Source organism: Hemiscyllium ocellatum, chromosome 16 (assembly GCF_020745735.1).
Source record: "Hemiscyllium ocellatum isolate sHemOce1 chromosome 16, sHemOce1.pat.X.cur, whole genome shotgun sequence".
Taxonomy (NCBI): domain Eukaryota; kingdom Metazoa; phylum Chordata; class Chondrichthyes; order Orectolobiformes; family Hemiscylliidae; genus Hemiscyllium; species Hemiscyllium ocellatum.
The window spans coordinates 74,215,450-74,228,780 of NC_083416.1; the positions used below are offsets into that span (position 1 = coordinate 74,215,450).

The 13,331-nt window shown below is 49.4% G+C and overlaps 1 protein-coding gene across 4 annotated transcripts in view; it reads right to left on the minus strand.

Annotated features, from left to right (window-relative positions):
• Positions 1-876: 876 nt before the first annotated feature.
• Positions 877-13,331, minus strand: part of cyfip2 (cytoplasmic FMR1 interacting protein 2) — a 114,221-nt gene continuing 101,766 nt past the window's right edge. For 3 of the 4 annotated variants that reach the window (XM_060836935.1, XM_060836934.1, XM_060836936.1), the window contains exons 29-32: positions 12,150-12,188; positions 10,938-11,176; positions 3,686-3,833; positions 877-1,945 (exon numbers count right to left, since the gene is read on the minus strand). In XM_060836935.1, the coding sequence (XP_060692918.1) occupies positions 1,778-1,945; positions 3,686-3,833; positions 10,938-11,176; positions 12,150-12,188 (594 nt within the window). In that variant the 3' untranslated portion in view covers positions 877-1,777. The remainder of the gene's footprint in view (positions 1,946-3,685; positions 3,834-10,937; positions 11,177-12,149; positions 12,189-13,331) is intronic. The other variant, XM_060836937.1, reaches the window with a different exon arrangement.

Here is a 13,331-nt window from a genome sequence, read left to right on the forward strand (position 1 = left end):
GTGGGGGCGGAGAGGTCAGGAAGAGGATTGCAGGTTAGGAGGGCGGTGCTGAGTTGAGGGAACCGACTGAGACAAGGTCGGGGGAGGGGAAATGAGGAAGCTGGAGAAATCTGAATTCAAGCACTGCACAGTTAAAGGAAATACTGCACAGACAGCAAGGGCTGCTATTCAGAGGAGATGTTAAACTAAGGTCCCACCTGTAAAAGATTCAATGGCATTATTTCTAAGAGTAGTCCCTGATGTCCTGTCCAACACAATCCCTAAACCAGCATCACCAAAACATATGAGCCATCATTAAATTAATCACATTGCTGTATGTGGGAGCTTGCTGAACACAGGCTAAAAGTTTCCGACATTATGACAGTGACTAGACCTCAGAAAAATACGTTTAAAAAAACTTCTACATGTTCGGACTCGTTTTGACAACTCCGGGGCAGGTGGAACCTAATTCCCAGAGCTTCTGGTCCAGAGACTGTGACATTACCACTGCACTAGAAGGCTCTGATAAAACCAGACATATTGAGAATTATAGTCAGCAGGCTGTTAATTGTGTATTAATTGTATTTAGCTGTTTGCAGCTGGAGGGCATGATCTCAGCATTGATCCGAGCCCTTGCGGACCGTCTTATCCCTACCCCTAGACCAGGAAGCCTGAGTGCAAATCCCATCTGCTCCAGATTTGGAGATGCCGGCGTTGGACTGGGGCGTACAAAGTTAAAAAGCACACAACACCGGGATATAGTCCAACAGGTTTAATTGGAAGCACACTAGCTTTCGGAGCGACGCTCCTTCATCAGGTAATATCACCTGATGAAGGAGCGTTGCTCCGAAAGCTAGTGTGCTTCCAATTAAACTTGTTGGACTATAACCTGGTGTTGTGTGATTTTTAACCATCTGCTCCAGAGTTGTGTTGTAACATCTCTGAACAGGCTGATTAAAAATACTTCTGAGTCCCTGAATCTAGACAAGAGCCCAAAATTAAATTCCTAGGATAGGTGTATTCTTGTACCATGTAACTCTGTGAATAAATGAGTGTGCAATGATTAGCTCCAGTTCCATCCTCCACCAATTGGCTTTCTGAAATAGACCATTAACTGTGAAGCACTTTGGGATAGGATCTATAGAAATGTAAGCTTACACACCAAAACACTTCCTTCCAAATATGCGAGAGATCAGAGACTTTTAAGGAAAGACTCTGTGGAGTGGCAGGCAAGGTGACCATAAACTTCCATGGGGAAATGACATTGTGCTCTTAATTTCTGACACTACTTATTGAAACCCTCGGGGAACTTCCCGTCACACTGTCACTAGGGCTCAGCAAAGTGCTTAGATATAGCAGGTGGCAAGGGTTTGGTGTCTAGGGAGCACCAGGTTACAATAACACAACATTAACAATCCGAGAGTATGGTACGTGTACAGGACAGGACGCACAGCAGAATTGACCAATAAATCATGTTGCTCCCATGTGAACCCTCCTAACAGTAAGATTAAGCTCACTCCCAAGTATCCACCACAAGGCAGCTCAGTTTTAGCTGCAAATACTCAGAGGCTAAAGTGAAATTTTGTTTTTGTCCCTAAATGGCTCAGTTGAAATAAAGTGACATGGAGGGGTTAAGGGATAAACCCCTCTGACCCGTAGTTGAGGGTGAGGATCACAAGGGAATCCAGATACCACTGTAAACTGAACCAGAAATGGGGTCCTTGAAGACTCTTGAGCTCAGTTCCGCATCTGGATCTCCTCCTGAACGAGGGTCACGGGTCAAAGGTCAGTGTCACTTCTAGCAGGTGGTGGCCAGGGATTGGTGAATCGGTGGCTGGAAACAACGCACGTGCTCAACCGTTGAGCTGTCGTTCTCCACTGACTTGAGGTACTTGTTCAACATGGCGAAAATCTCATTGTTCAAGATCTGGTACTTCCTGATCCTGTCCGCCATCTTCTTCAGAGGCTGTGGGAAGCACACAATGCACACAACACCAAATCAGGCTTTTGAGATGCTGACCCAGGAACAAGAGACTGCCATTCAGCTCCCCCCGCACCTGCTCCATTACTCAGCAGAGCTGCATCCTAACTCCACCTACCCGCTGTGGTAACCCTTACTGAACAGAAATCTACCATTCTCTGCTTTGAAAATTTCCCAAGTCCCCCAGCCCAACCTGAGCTTCAAATTTTTGGGGAACAGTGTTCCAGGTTTTTCTGACCATGTGCAAGAAGTCACACTTCCTGATATTACCTCTGAATGATCTAGCTTTAATTTGATAGTTACAATCCCTTTGATCTGGATTTGCACACTCGAGGAAGTCATTTCACTTTTTTTACTCAGTCAATTCCCTTAATCACCTTAAATACTTCAATTAGGTCACTGCTTAATCATCAATAGTGAAGGGGATACAAGCTGTGGCTCAGTGGTTAGCCCACTTACCTAACAAAGCCAGGGACCTGAGCTCAATTCCAGCCTCAGACAACTGTCTGTGTGGAGTTTGCACATTCTCCCTGTGTCTGTGTGGGTTCCCTCCCACAGCCCAAAGATGGTGGATTGGCCACACTAAATTGCACGTAGTGCCCTGTGGTTTACAGGCTTGATGGATCAGCATGGGAAATGCAGGGATACGATAGGATGGGATGCTCACTGGAGGGCCAGTGTGGACAGGATAGGCCAAATGGCCTGTTCCTCCACTGTTGGGATTCTATGAAACCTAGTTTGTGGATCCAGTACTCATTTCAATCTCTGTTATCCAGTCCATTGGATGCTGAGGTGAAAGGAACCAATGGGAATTGATTGTGTCACTGGACAAACTAAGATGATGACTCGTAAACCTTGTGCTTGGCACGGACATACTCTCTGGCTCAGGGTCAACATCACTCCATTGCGCCAACATGTTTTTCCAAGCTTGATATTTCTTCCCACAGCTGGGGGGGGGGGGGAGCAAATTCTGTAAAACCCAGGCCTGGATAAAATGGCGCACATCACTAACTCTCAATCCATTTGGGAAGTGCATTGGGATTACTGTCAAACCCAAGTAGATCCAGGCAAGAGATATCCCTAGTCTGGAATGTCGAGTTCAGATTCTGGGGGAGCAGGGTTCCAGAATTCATGCTTTGCTGAAGGACAAACTGCTGTCCAGGTCCTGAGAGTGCAAAGGAATCTCACACTCACTCTGGGCAAAGGGAATGGCTCCATTGAGTTTTTTTTTAATTCACTTGTGGGATATGGGAGACTCTGGCTGGTCAGTGTTTAGTTACCATATCTAATTGCCCAGAGAGCAGTTAAGAGTCAATCACATCGCTGTGGGTCTGGAGTCTCATGCAGGCCAGACCAGGTCAGAGTGGCGGTTTCCTCCCTTAAAGGGCATCTAGGAACCAGAGGTTTTTTTCCGACAATGAATTCACGGTCATCTTTAGACTCTTAATTCCAGATTTAAACAAAGATAATTCAAATTCCACCATTCGGTGTGGTGGGATCCGAACCCAGGTCCTCAGAATTTAACCTGGGTCATTGGATTAAAGTCCAGTGATAATACCAATAGGCCATCTCCTCCTTGGAGGCAAATTGACTTCCTGGGGGACCCTGCATGCCCAACATCACTCACCCCCTCGACAGACAATAAGCACAATCTCACTCCCATCTTTCAGATCATCTCTGGTGTCTGGGGCCTGAACCAGTGCTGCCTATGGAGCAGATACTTACCACGTTCTTTATAATCTCATCCTTGCCGTCCTGCCTCTGAACCTTCAGTAAGTGGTAACAGAAATCGAACAAGTCAAAACGTCGCTGTTGTCCCAGAAGAACGATGATTGAACATCCAGCCCAGTTCAAACCATCTCCGAAGCACTGCCTGAGGGAGGAAGCAGATACAGTCAAACACAGCACTCCTGCATTCAACTGCTTTATTTCTAAATTTGCCGAGATTACAACATCTCCACAACATTAAAAGCATTTTCCCGTCTGTAAAGCACCTTGAGACATCCCGAGATGGAAAACGGCGCTGCAGAAATGCAGGAAATCTCTTTGAAAGTTGTTCAAACTCATTCACGGACCATTCTAAGCTGATTGAATGCAGTTTAGTGGAGGTTTACCACGTGAACCTTGGTTGTCACATTGCACCAGATTAAAACACTGACTTCTCAGTGACCCTTCAATAAGCACTTCACCAACCTTAGTCATGTCGGGCTGAAAAATGTGTTGCTGGAAAAGCGCAGCAGGTCAGGCAGCATCCAAGGAGCAGGGGAATCGACGTTTTGGGCATAAGCCCTTCTTCAGGAATGAGGAGGGTGTGCCAAGCAGGTTAAGATAAAAGGTAGGGAGGAGGGACTTGGGGGAGGGGCGTTGGGAATGTGATAGGTGGAAGGAGGTTAAGGTGAGGGTGATAGGTCAGAGAGGGGGTGGGGCAGAGAGGTCGGGAAGAAGATTGCAGGTCAAGAAGGTGGTGCTCAGTCTGAGGGTTGGGACTGAGATAAGGTGGGGGGAGAGGAAATGAGGAAGCTGGAGAAATCTGCATTCATCCCGTGTGGTTGGAGGGTTCCCAGACGGAAAATGAGGCGCTCTTTCTCCAGGTGTCATGTTGCCATGGTCTGGCGATGGAGGAGTCCAAGGACCTGCGTGTCCTTGGTGGAGTGGGAGGGGGAGTTAAAATGTTCAACCACAGGGCGGTTGGGTTGGTTGGTGTGGGTGTCCCAGAGGTGTTCTCTGAAACATTCCGCAAGTAAGTGGCCTGTCTCCCCAATGTATAGGAGGCTACATCGGGTGCAGCGGATGCAGTAATGATGTGTGTGGAGGTGCAGGTGAATTTATGATGGATATGGAAGGATCCCTTGGGGCCTTGGAGGGAAGTGAGGGGGGAGGTGTGGGCTGAAAATGTGTTGCTGGTTAAAGCACAGCAGGTTAGGCAGCATCCAAGGAACAGGAAATTTGACGTTTCGGGCCAGAGGTGTGGGCGCAAGTTTTGCATTTCTTGCGGTTGCAGTGGAAAGACCACTCCCTCCGTGACTCCCTCGTCAGATCCACACCCCCCACCAACCCAACCTCCACTCCCAGCACCTTCCCCTGCAACCGCAAGAAATGCAAAACATGCACCCACACCTCCTCCCTTACTTCCCTCCAAGGCCCCAAGGGATCCTTCCATATCCGTCAGAAATTCACCTGCACCTCCACACACATCAATTACTGCATCCGCTACACCCGATGTGGCCTCCTATACACTGGGGAGACGGGCCGCCTACTTGCGGAATGTTTCAGAGAACACCTCTGGAACACCCGGACCAACCAACCCAACCACCCCGTGACTGAACACTTTAACTCCCCTCCCACTCCACCAAGGACATGCAGATCCTTGGCCTCCTCCATCGCTAGACCATAGCACCATGACGGCTGGAGGAAGAGCGCCTCATCTTCCACCTAGGAACCCTCCAACCACACGGGATGAATGCAGATTTCTCCAGCTTTCTCATTTCCCCTCCCCCCACCTTTTCTCAGTCCCAACCCTCAGACTGAGCTCCACCTTCTTGATCTGCAATCTTCTTCCCGACCTCTCCGCCCCCACCCCCTCTCCAGTCTATCACCCTCACCTTAACCTCCTTCCACCTATCGCATTCCCAATGCCCCTCCCCCAAGTCCCTCCTCCCTACCTTTTATCTTAGCCTGCTGGACACACCCTCCCCATTCCTGAAGAAGGGCTTATGCCCGAAACGTCGATTCTCCTGCTCCTTTGATGCTGCCTGACCTGCTGCACTTTTCCAGCAACATATTTTTAAGCTCTGATCTCCAGCATCTGCAGACCTCACTTTCTCTTAGTCATGCCGGGTGCTACTGAAATGCAAGTTTTCAATGTGAGAGGACAGGAACTCTGTCAGTGTTTCAGTTTTCTACCAATCCCAGGAACCACAGGATTAACGTGAGGATGGACTGTTTGGAATTACTCATCGGAACTAAATTATCTAGTGCTGAGACAAAAAGCCCATAGTTGAGAGTTCAAATACCACTAGGAGAAGTTGAGGATTTAAATTCAGTTCCAGACAAAAACTGTAATTAACAACGTAGCATCAGTGAAAGAAAATGACCAGCAAACCTTTCTCAGGGCAACTAGGCATAGGCATTAAACATCGGCCCTAGCTGCAACAGCCTGAGGGATTTATTTTTTAAATTTTCTTCTTAAAATGTGTTTGTTTTAAAGATCAGTGGGAGGAGTGTCAATTGGTAGATACAGTGAAGAAAGTGAGGACTGCAGGTGCTGGAGATCAGGGTCGAGAGTGTGGTGCTGGAAAAGCACAGCAGGTCAGGCAGCATCCGAGGAGCAGGAGAATCGATGTTCCAAGCATTCCTGATGAATGCTCGAAAAGTTGGATGCCTCTTGACCTGTTGTGCTTTTCCAGCGCCACACTTATTGACTCGCGTGGATTGGTGATAGTGTCGGAAATCCTACTGCATCAGTCCTGGCACACAGTAAATGCATAACCTGGCTTTGCTCCTGCTCCTGAGCAAGGGTCAATGTGTGCATGTGCAGGTGGCATTTCAGTATACACTAACAGCTCGTTTCCCATTAGCACACAGGGTACAGCAAGCCAGTCGGAAGATAAATGACATGTTGCCGTTTTACTGCAAGGGGACTGCAGTACAGGAATAAGACCATAAGACAGAGGAGCAGAAATTAGGCCATTCAGGCGAAATTGAGGACTGCAGATGCTGGAGATCAGAGTCGAGAGTGTGGCGCTGGAAAAGCACAGCTGGTCAGGCAGCATCCGAGGAGCAGGAGAATCAACGTTTCAGGCAAAAGCCCTTCATCAGGAATGAGGCTGGGAGCCTTGGGGTGGTGGAGAGAGAAATGGGAGGGGGGGTGGGGCTGGGAGGAAGGTAGCTGAGAGTGCGATAGGTGGATAGAGGTGGGGGTAAAGGTGATAAGTTAGAGGGGAGGGTGGAGTGGATAGGTGGGAAGGGAGATAGGCGGGAAGGGAGATAAGCAGGCAGGATAGGTCATGAGGACAGTGCTGAGCTGGAAGGTTGGAAATGGGGTGAGGTGAGGGGAGGGGAAAATGAGGAAACTGGTGAAATCCACATTGATGCCCTGGGGTTGGAGGGTCCCAAGGCAGAAGGAGAGGTGTTCTTCCTCCAGGCGTCGGGGTGGTTAAGATGTGAGGGGAAAGGTGTGGGCACAGGTTTTGCAATTCCTGCGGTGGGAGGGGAAGGTGCCAGGAGGGGAGGGTGAGTTGTTGGGAGGCGTGGACTTGACAAGGTAGTTGCAGAGGGAATGGTCTTTACAGAAAGCGGATAGGGGTGGGGAGGGAAACATATCTCTGGTGGAGTGGTTCGTTTGTATGTGGCAGAAATGGCAAAGGATGATGCAGTGTATATGAAAATTGGTGGGGTGGAAGGTGAGGACCAGGGGGGTTCTGTCCCTGTTGCGGTTGGAGGGGTGAGGGTTCGAGGGGAGAGGTACAGGAAGTGGATGAGATGTGCTGGAGGGCAGTATCAACCAGGTGGGAGAGGAAATTGCAGTCTTTAAAGAAGGAGGCCATCTGGTATGTTCTGTGGTGGAACTGGTCCTCCTGGGAGCAGATGTGACAGAGGCGGAGGAGTTGGGAATAAGGAATAGCATTTTTACAGGAGGCAGGGTGGGAGGAGGTGTAATCCAGGTAGCTGTGGGTTTGTAGAAAATGTCAGCGTTGAGTTGGTCACCGTTGATGGAGATGGAGAGGTCCAGGAAGGGACAGAGGTGTCTGAGATGGTCCCGGTGAATTTAAGGTCGGGGTGGAATGTGTTGGTGAAATTGACGAACTGTTCAATCTCTTTATGGAAGCACGAAATGGTGCGGAAACAGTAATCAATGTAGCAGGGGAAAAGGTGGGGAGTGGTGCCAGTGTAACTGCGGAAGATGGACTGTTCCACGTTATGGATAAAGAGACAGGCATAGCTGGGGCCCATGGGGGTGACCATGGCTACCCCTTTCATCTGGAGGAAGTGGGAGGATTCGAAGGAGACATTCCCCTTGAGTCTGCTCTGCCATTTAATCATGGCTGATACGTTCCTCAACCCAATTCTCCTGCTTTCTCCCCGTAACCCTTGATACTCAAGACCCTATCTCAGTCTTAAATATACTCAATGACCTGAATTCCATAGATTTCCCACCCTCTGGCTGGAAAAGTTTCTCCTTATCTCTGATCTAATAGGTCTTCCCTTTACTCTAAGGCTGTGCCCTCAGGGCCTTATCTCTCCGACCAATGGAAACACCTTCCCAACATCCACTCACTTCAGTATGTTTCAATTAGATTACCCCCTCATCCTTCCAAACTAAACGGTGTGTTGCTTCAATTGTACGGGCCTTTGCTGAGACCACAGGGTTTGCAGCTTTAGTTTCCATATCTAAGGATGGGCATTAGAGAGCAGGAACAGCGCAGGTTCACCTGACTAATCCTTCTGTAGCAGGTATGCCTAGTTACAGAATCATAGAATTTCAACAGTGCAGAAAGAGGCCATTCAGCCTGTCGAGTCCACACTCACCCTTTGAAGAACATCCCACCTGGACCAGCTCCCTACGCTATCCCCATAATCCCACATATCCCACGACTAATCTATTTAGCCTTTACACCTCTGGGCACGACGGGCAATCTACTAGCATGGCCAATCCAGCTAACATGCACATCTTTAGACTGTTGGAGGAAACTGGAGCACCTGGAGGAAACTCACACAGACACGGGGAGAACATGCAAACCCTATACAGTCGCCCAAGGATGGAATCGAACCCAGGTCCCTGGCGCTGTGAGACAGCAGTGCTAACCACTGAGCCACCGTGCTGCATAATGTTTTGTTAAGACCTCATCAGTCTCAAGAGGCACCTGAATAAACTGAGCCAGGACTCTCTGGAGATCAGAGGAATGAGGGCAAAAGTGTTCTGAGGCAAAAGCAGAAACTCAGCAGGTCTGGCAGCATCTGAGGAGAGAGAAACAGAGTTAACATTGCGAGGAGTTCTCTTTAGAGAGCTGGAATCCTGAGTACAGCCAAATCACCCTTGACGCATTAATGCTGTTTCTCTCTACAGAGATTGCCAGAGCTGCTGAGTTTCTGCAGAGCTGCACGGTGTCTCAGTGGTTGGCACTGCTGCCTCACAGCGCCAGGGACCCGGGTTTGATCCCAGCCTCGGGCAACTGTCTTTATGGAGCCTGCACGTTTTCCCCGTGTCTGTGTGGGTTTCCGTCGGGTGCTCCGGTTTCTTCCAGATGTGCCAGTCCTGATCCTGGGATGCTCCCTGACCTGCCGTGCTTTTCCAGCACCACTCTAATCTAGACTCTGATTTCCAGCATCTGCAGTCCTCACTTTTGCCTAGGTTAGGTGGATTGGCCATGCTAAATTGCCCGTGGTGTTCCGGGATGTGGAGGTTAAGTGTATTAGTCAGGGGTAAATGTAGAGTGATAGGGAATGGGTTGGGGTGGGATACTCTTCAGATAGTTGGTGTGGACTTAGAGTCATAGTACAGCACAGAAACACACCTTTCAGTCCAACCCGTCCATGCCGACCAGATATCCCAACCCAATCTAGTCCCACCTGCCAGCACCTGGCCCATATCTGTCCAAACCCTTCCTATTCATATACCCATCCAAATGCCTCTTAAATGTTGCAATTGTACCAGCCTCCACCACTTCCTCTGGCAGCTCATTCCATACACGTACCACCCTCTGTGTAAAAACGTTGCCCCTTAGGTCTCTTTTATATCTTTCCCCTCTCACCCTAAACCTATGCCCTTTAGTTCTGGACTCCCCGACCCCAGGGAAAAGACTTTGTCTATTTACCCAATCAATGCCCCTCATGAATTTATAAACCTCTATAAGGTCACCCCTCAGCCTCCCTCACTCCTTGTTGGGCCAAAGGACTTGTTCCACACTGTAGGGATTCTATAACAAAGTTTTCTTTTGTTACATTTCAGTTTTACAGTATCTACGGTATGATGCTTTCACCAGAATGTTCTGAAGCAGCCTGTCGATGTTTCCACTGATCTGAAATCTACCCACGGAGGGGCTGCATCAGGATGACGGGCCGGACAATTAGGACTGAGATTTGGAGAAATGTCCTCACAGAAAAGGGTTGCAAATCTTTGGAATTGTCCATGCCAGAGGCACAATCACTGATTACAGTTAAAGCTGGGGGACACAGGTTTTCGGTCTCTCAGGGAGTTAAGGGATACTGCAGAGCAGGTGAGGAACTGAGTTTGAAGCCCAAGATGGACGGGTTGGATTGAAGGGTCTGTTTCCATGTTGTACATCTCTATGACTCTATCAGTTACAATGATACTGAACAGTGGAGTACGCCCAAAAGACCAAATGGTTTACTCCGATGTGAATATTTCCGTTCAATGTGTTAATGTGTTGAAGGTGGTTCAGAGACGGTTTACTAAACCCATATCTATAATGGGTGGATTGCCTTATGCGCAAAAGCTGAAGGGCTAGGCCTGTATCCTCTTGAACATAGAAGAGTCAGAGGTAACTTATTTGAAACATACAAGATCCTGAGGGGACGTGACCAGGTGAAAGTTGAAAGGATGGTTGCTCCTGTGAGAGAATCTAAAGATCGTAGTTTAAAAACAAGGGGGCGCACCTTTAAGACAGAGATGAGAAAAGAGATCTTCCTCAGAGATTTGAGTGACTTTGGAATTCTGTTCCTCAAAAGACAAAGTATGGAGAATCTGAACATATGACGAAGGAAGAGACAGATTCTTCATGATCAATGGGATGAAAGATTAACAGGGATGTGCGGGAATGTAGAGGTGAGGTTAAAAACAGCTCAGCTGTGAGCTTACTGAAAGGTGGAACAGGCTAGAAGGGGTGAGTGGCCTCCTCTTGTGCCTCATTTGTGTTTCTCTGTGTGCTGGTGTGTCAGTGCGTCGTGGAGTTGCTGGTATCAGGCTCAGGGCCGTCCCTCCCGCCCGCAAGTTAACCCTTCGCACTCCTGCACTTACTCGGCCGTGAACTCATTGGTCCCAACGGGAATACAGTAAACAAACTGCATCGCGCTCCACAGCCGGTGGAATTCCACGCACTCATCCACGTGCATGACCCCGTTTGTCGCAGGAGGTCCCTTCCACACTGGATCCTGCAGGTAGCTCCGAATGCGGGTCAGGATCACCTCAAACATGGAGAGGCCGCAGCACAGACGCTCCTTGGTGAGCAGGTCTCCTTCACGGGCGATGGCTATTTGCTGCGGACACGGACACACAACGTGAACAGCGGTAACACAGCAAGAAACTCGCTTTGGGAATCGAGCTGAGTACCACACATAATGGACCGAATTACTGCTACACAACGCACTTTAAAAACAAAATAAAACCTTTCACGTTTATATTGACATCTTTAGCTCATCTGCTGAGTGCTGCTGGGAACTGTCACATTTCCCGCTTGGCCCAATTCTGAGGACACAGGGTGCAAGAGACTCACACATGACACCATTTCACTCACAGCTGCTAAAACACAGCTTCCCCTTCAGCACAGCCAGCTCACCGGCCGAGTGCAAGATGGTTGATTCAGGCTTCGTTTAGGTTCCAACTGCCTCACCCCAAACCGCCCAGCCATCCAAGACCACTGACTCTCACTGGGTTACTGTCCTATGCACACACACACACACACACACACACACACACACACAGACCCTCACTGGGGTACAGGGTCCCCCCCACACACACTGACTCTCACTGGGATACAGGGTCTCACACACATACACACACACACACACACATCCTCACTGCGATACGGGGTCCCACACAGACACACACAGACCCTCACTGAGGTACAGGGTTCCCCCCCACACACACTGACTCTCACTGGGATACGGGGTCCCACACAGACACACACAGACCCTCACTGGGGTACAGGGTCACACACACACACACACACACATACACACACACGCGCACACACACACCCAGACCCCCACTGGGGTACAGGGTCTCTCACACACACACAAACTGACTCTCACTGGGCACATGGTCCCACACACACACTGACTCTCACTGGGATACAGAGTTCACACACACACACACACACACACACACACATTTGGGTTGGGGTGTATGACCCACCCTCCCTTCACCCCTCCATCCCTGAGGCTGATGCTACCCCCAGCCCAGGGGCAACCTTGGCTGCGATGAGCTAAAGGTTTGATGGAGTTTACTTACACTGACTGGTAGATTGTCTTTCCATCGCTGCGAAAAGTTCTGGGGGGGTAAAACAGTTTTAAATTTAGGAAAGAAACTCTTCAGAGGCCAACGTTGTCCGCTGGTCACGTTGCTCCAGCAGCTGGAGATGCCTGAGGTCACGGCTTGGGCTGAGGGAATGGGGGGGGTCGTAGGTCACAGAGGTCAAGCCGCGTCCTCAAGCATCCAATGGGCCATGGATAGGCCGATAGTCGAAGTAACCTGGTCATAACTTGACCTGGCTCCAGCACCGGCGTGAACTGTGAGCACTCTGCCAATAAGGGTCTTCACAGAAACTATCCCCCATCAGCCCACCCACAAAGGGAGCTTATGTTTGGGATACAGCAACAACTTGAAGTCTCCTTGACCCAGCCGAACGCCATTAGCAGGGATGTAAATCAGACGCAATTTCAGAACAAGCCACACGAAGGGAGTCATGACGCAAGGTGATTTAAAGCCTGCCCAAACAGTTCTAATTTTAAGGGGCGTCTGTTCAAGGACTGAGGGTGCTCACTGACACTGATTCAGGAAGGATGGGACCAAGCATGGGCGGCTCCATGACAATGGAATAGGCTTTGAGAAGAAGGCAGTGGTTAAAAAAATAGTTTGAAGGCTGCCGACAAGTGGTGAAAGGAGGGAGGTGTCAGCTCGGTCACAGTCACATTGGATGTGAGATGGTACCTTTGGTGGGAGTCACTTTAGTGACATGGAAGGTGTGGGAACACACTGAGAGCAATTTAAACATGACCTTACGGGAAAGATGGGCATGGGTTTGGGAGATGACAACACGCTCACTGAGGGGAAAGGGATGTTGAAGATGTGCCTGCAGTTTACAAAGATGGAGAGGTCCAGCGTTGGTTCGTTTTAAGGTGAGGGGTAATGAGGGAAGACTTGTAGGCAAAAGGGATCGTATTTAATGGGACAGAGAACTGTTCCTGCTGCTGGTGGTGTGGCAAAGCCCAATGATTAACCGAGGACTTGGCCATTCCAGGGAATTCTGGCCATGACTGGCAAGGTTCCCAATGGGCACACTCCCAACTGGATGAGGTTTGTCTAGTGGGAGTTGGTGTTCCTTTGTTTGAGATTCTCACTCGTTATGTCCCCTGTGGGGCAGGTGTCCCAGTGTAGGAGGCTCCCATTTCGCAAAGCTCCTGTTGGCCAAGT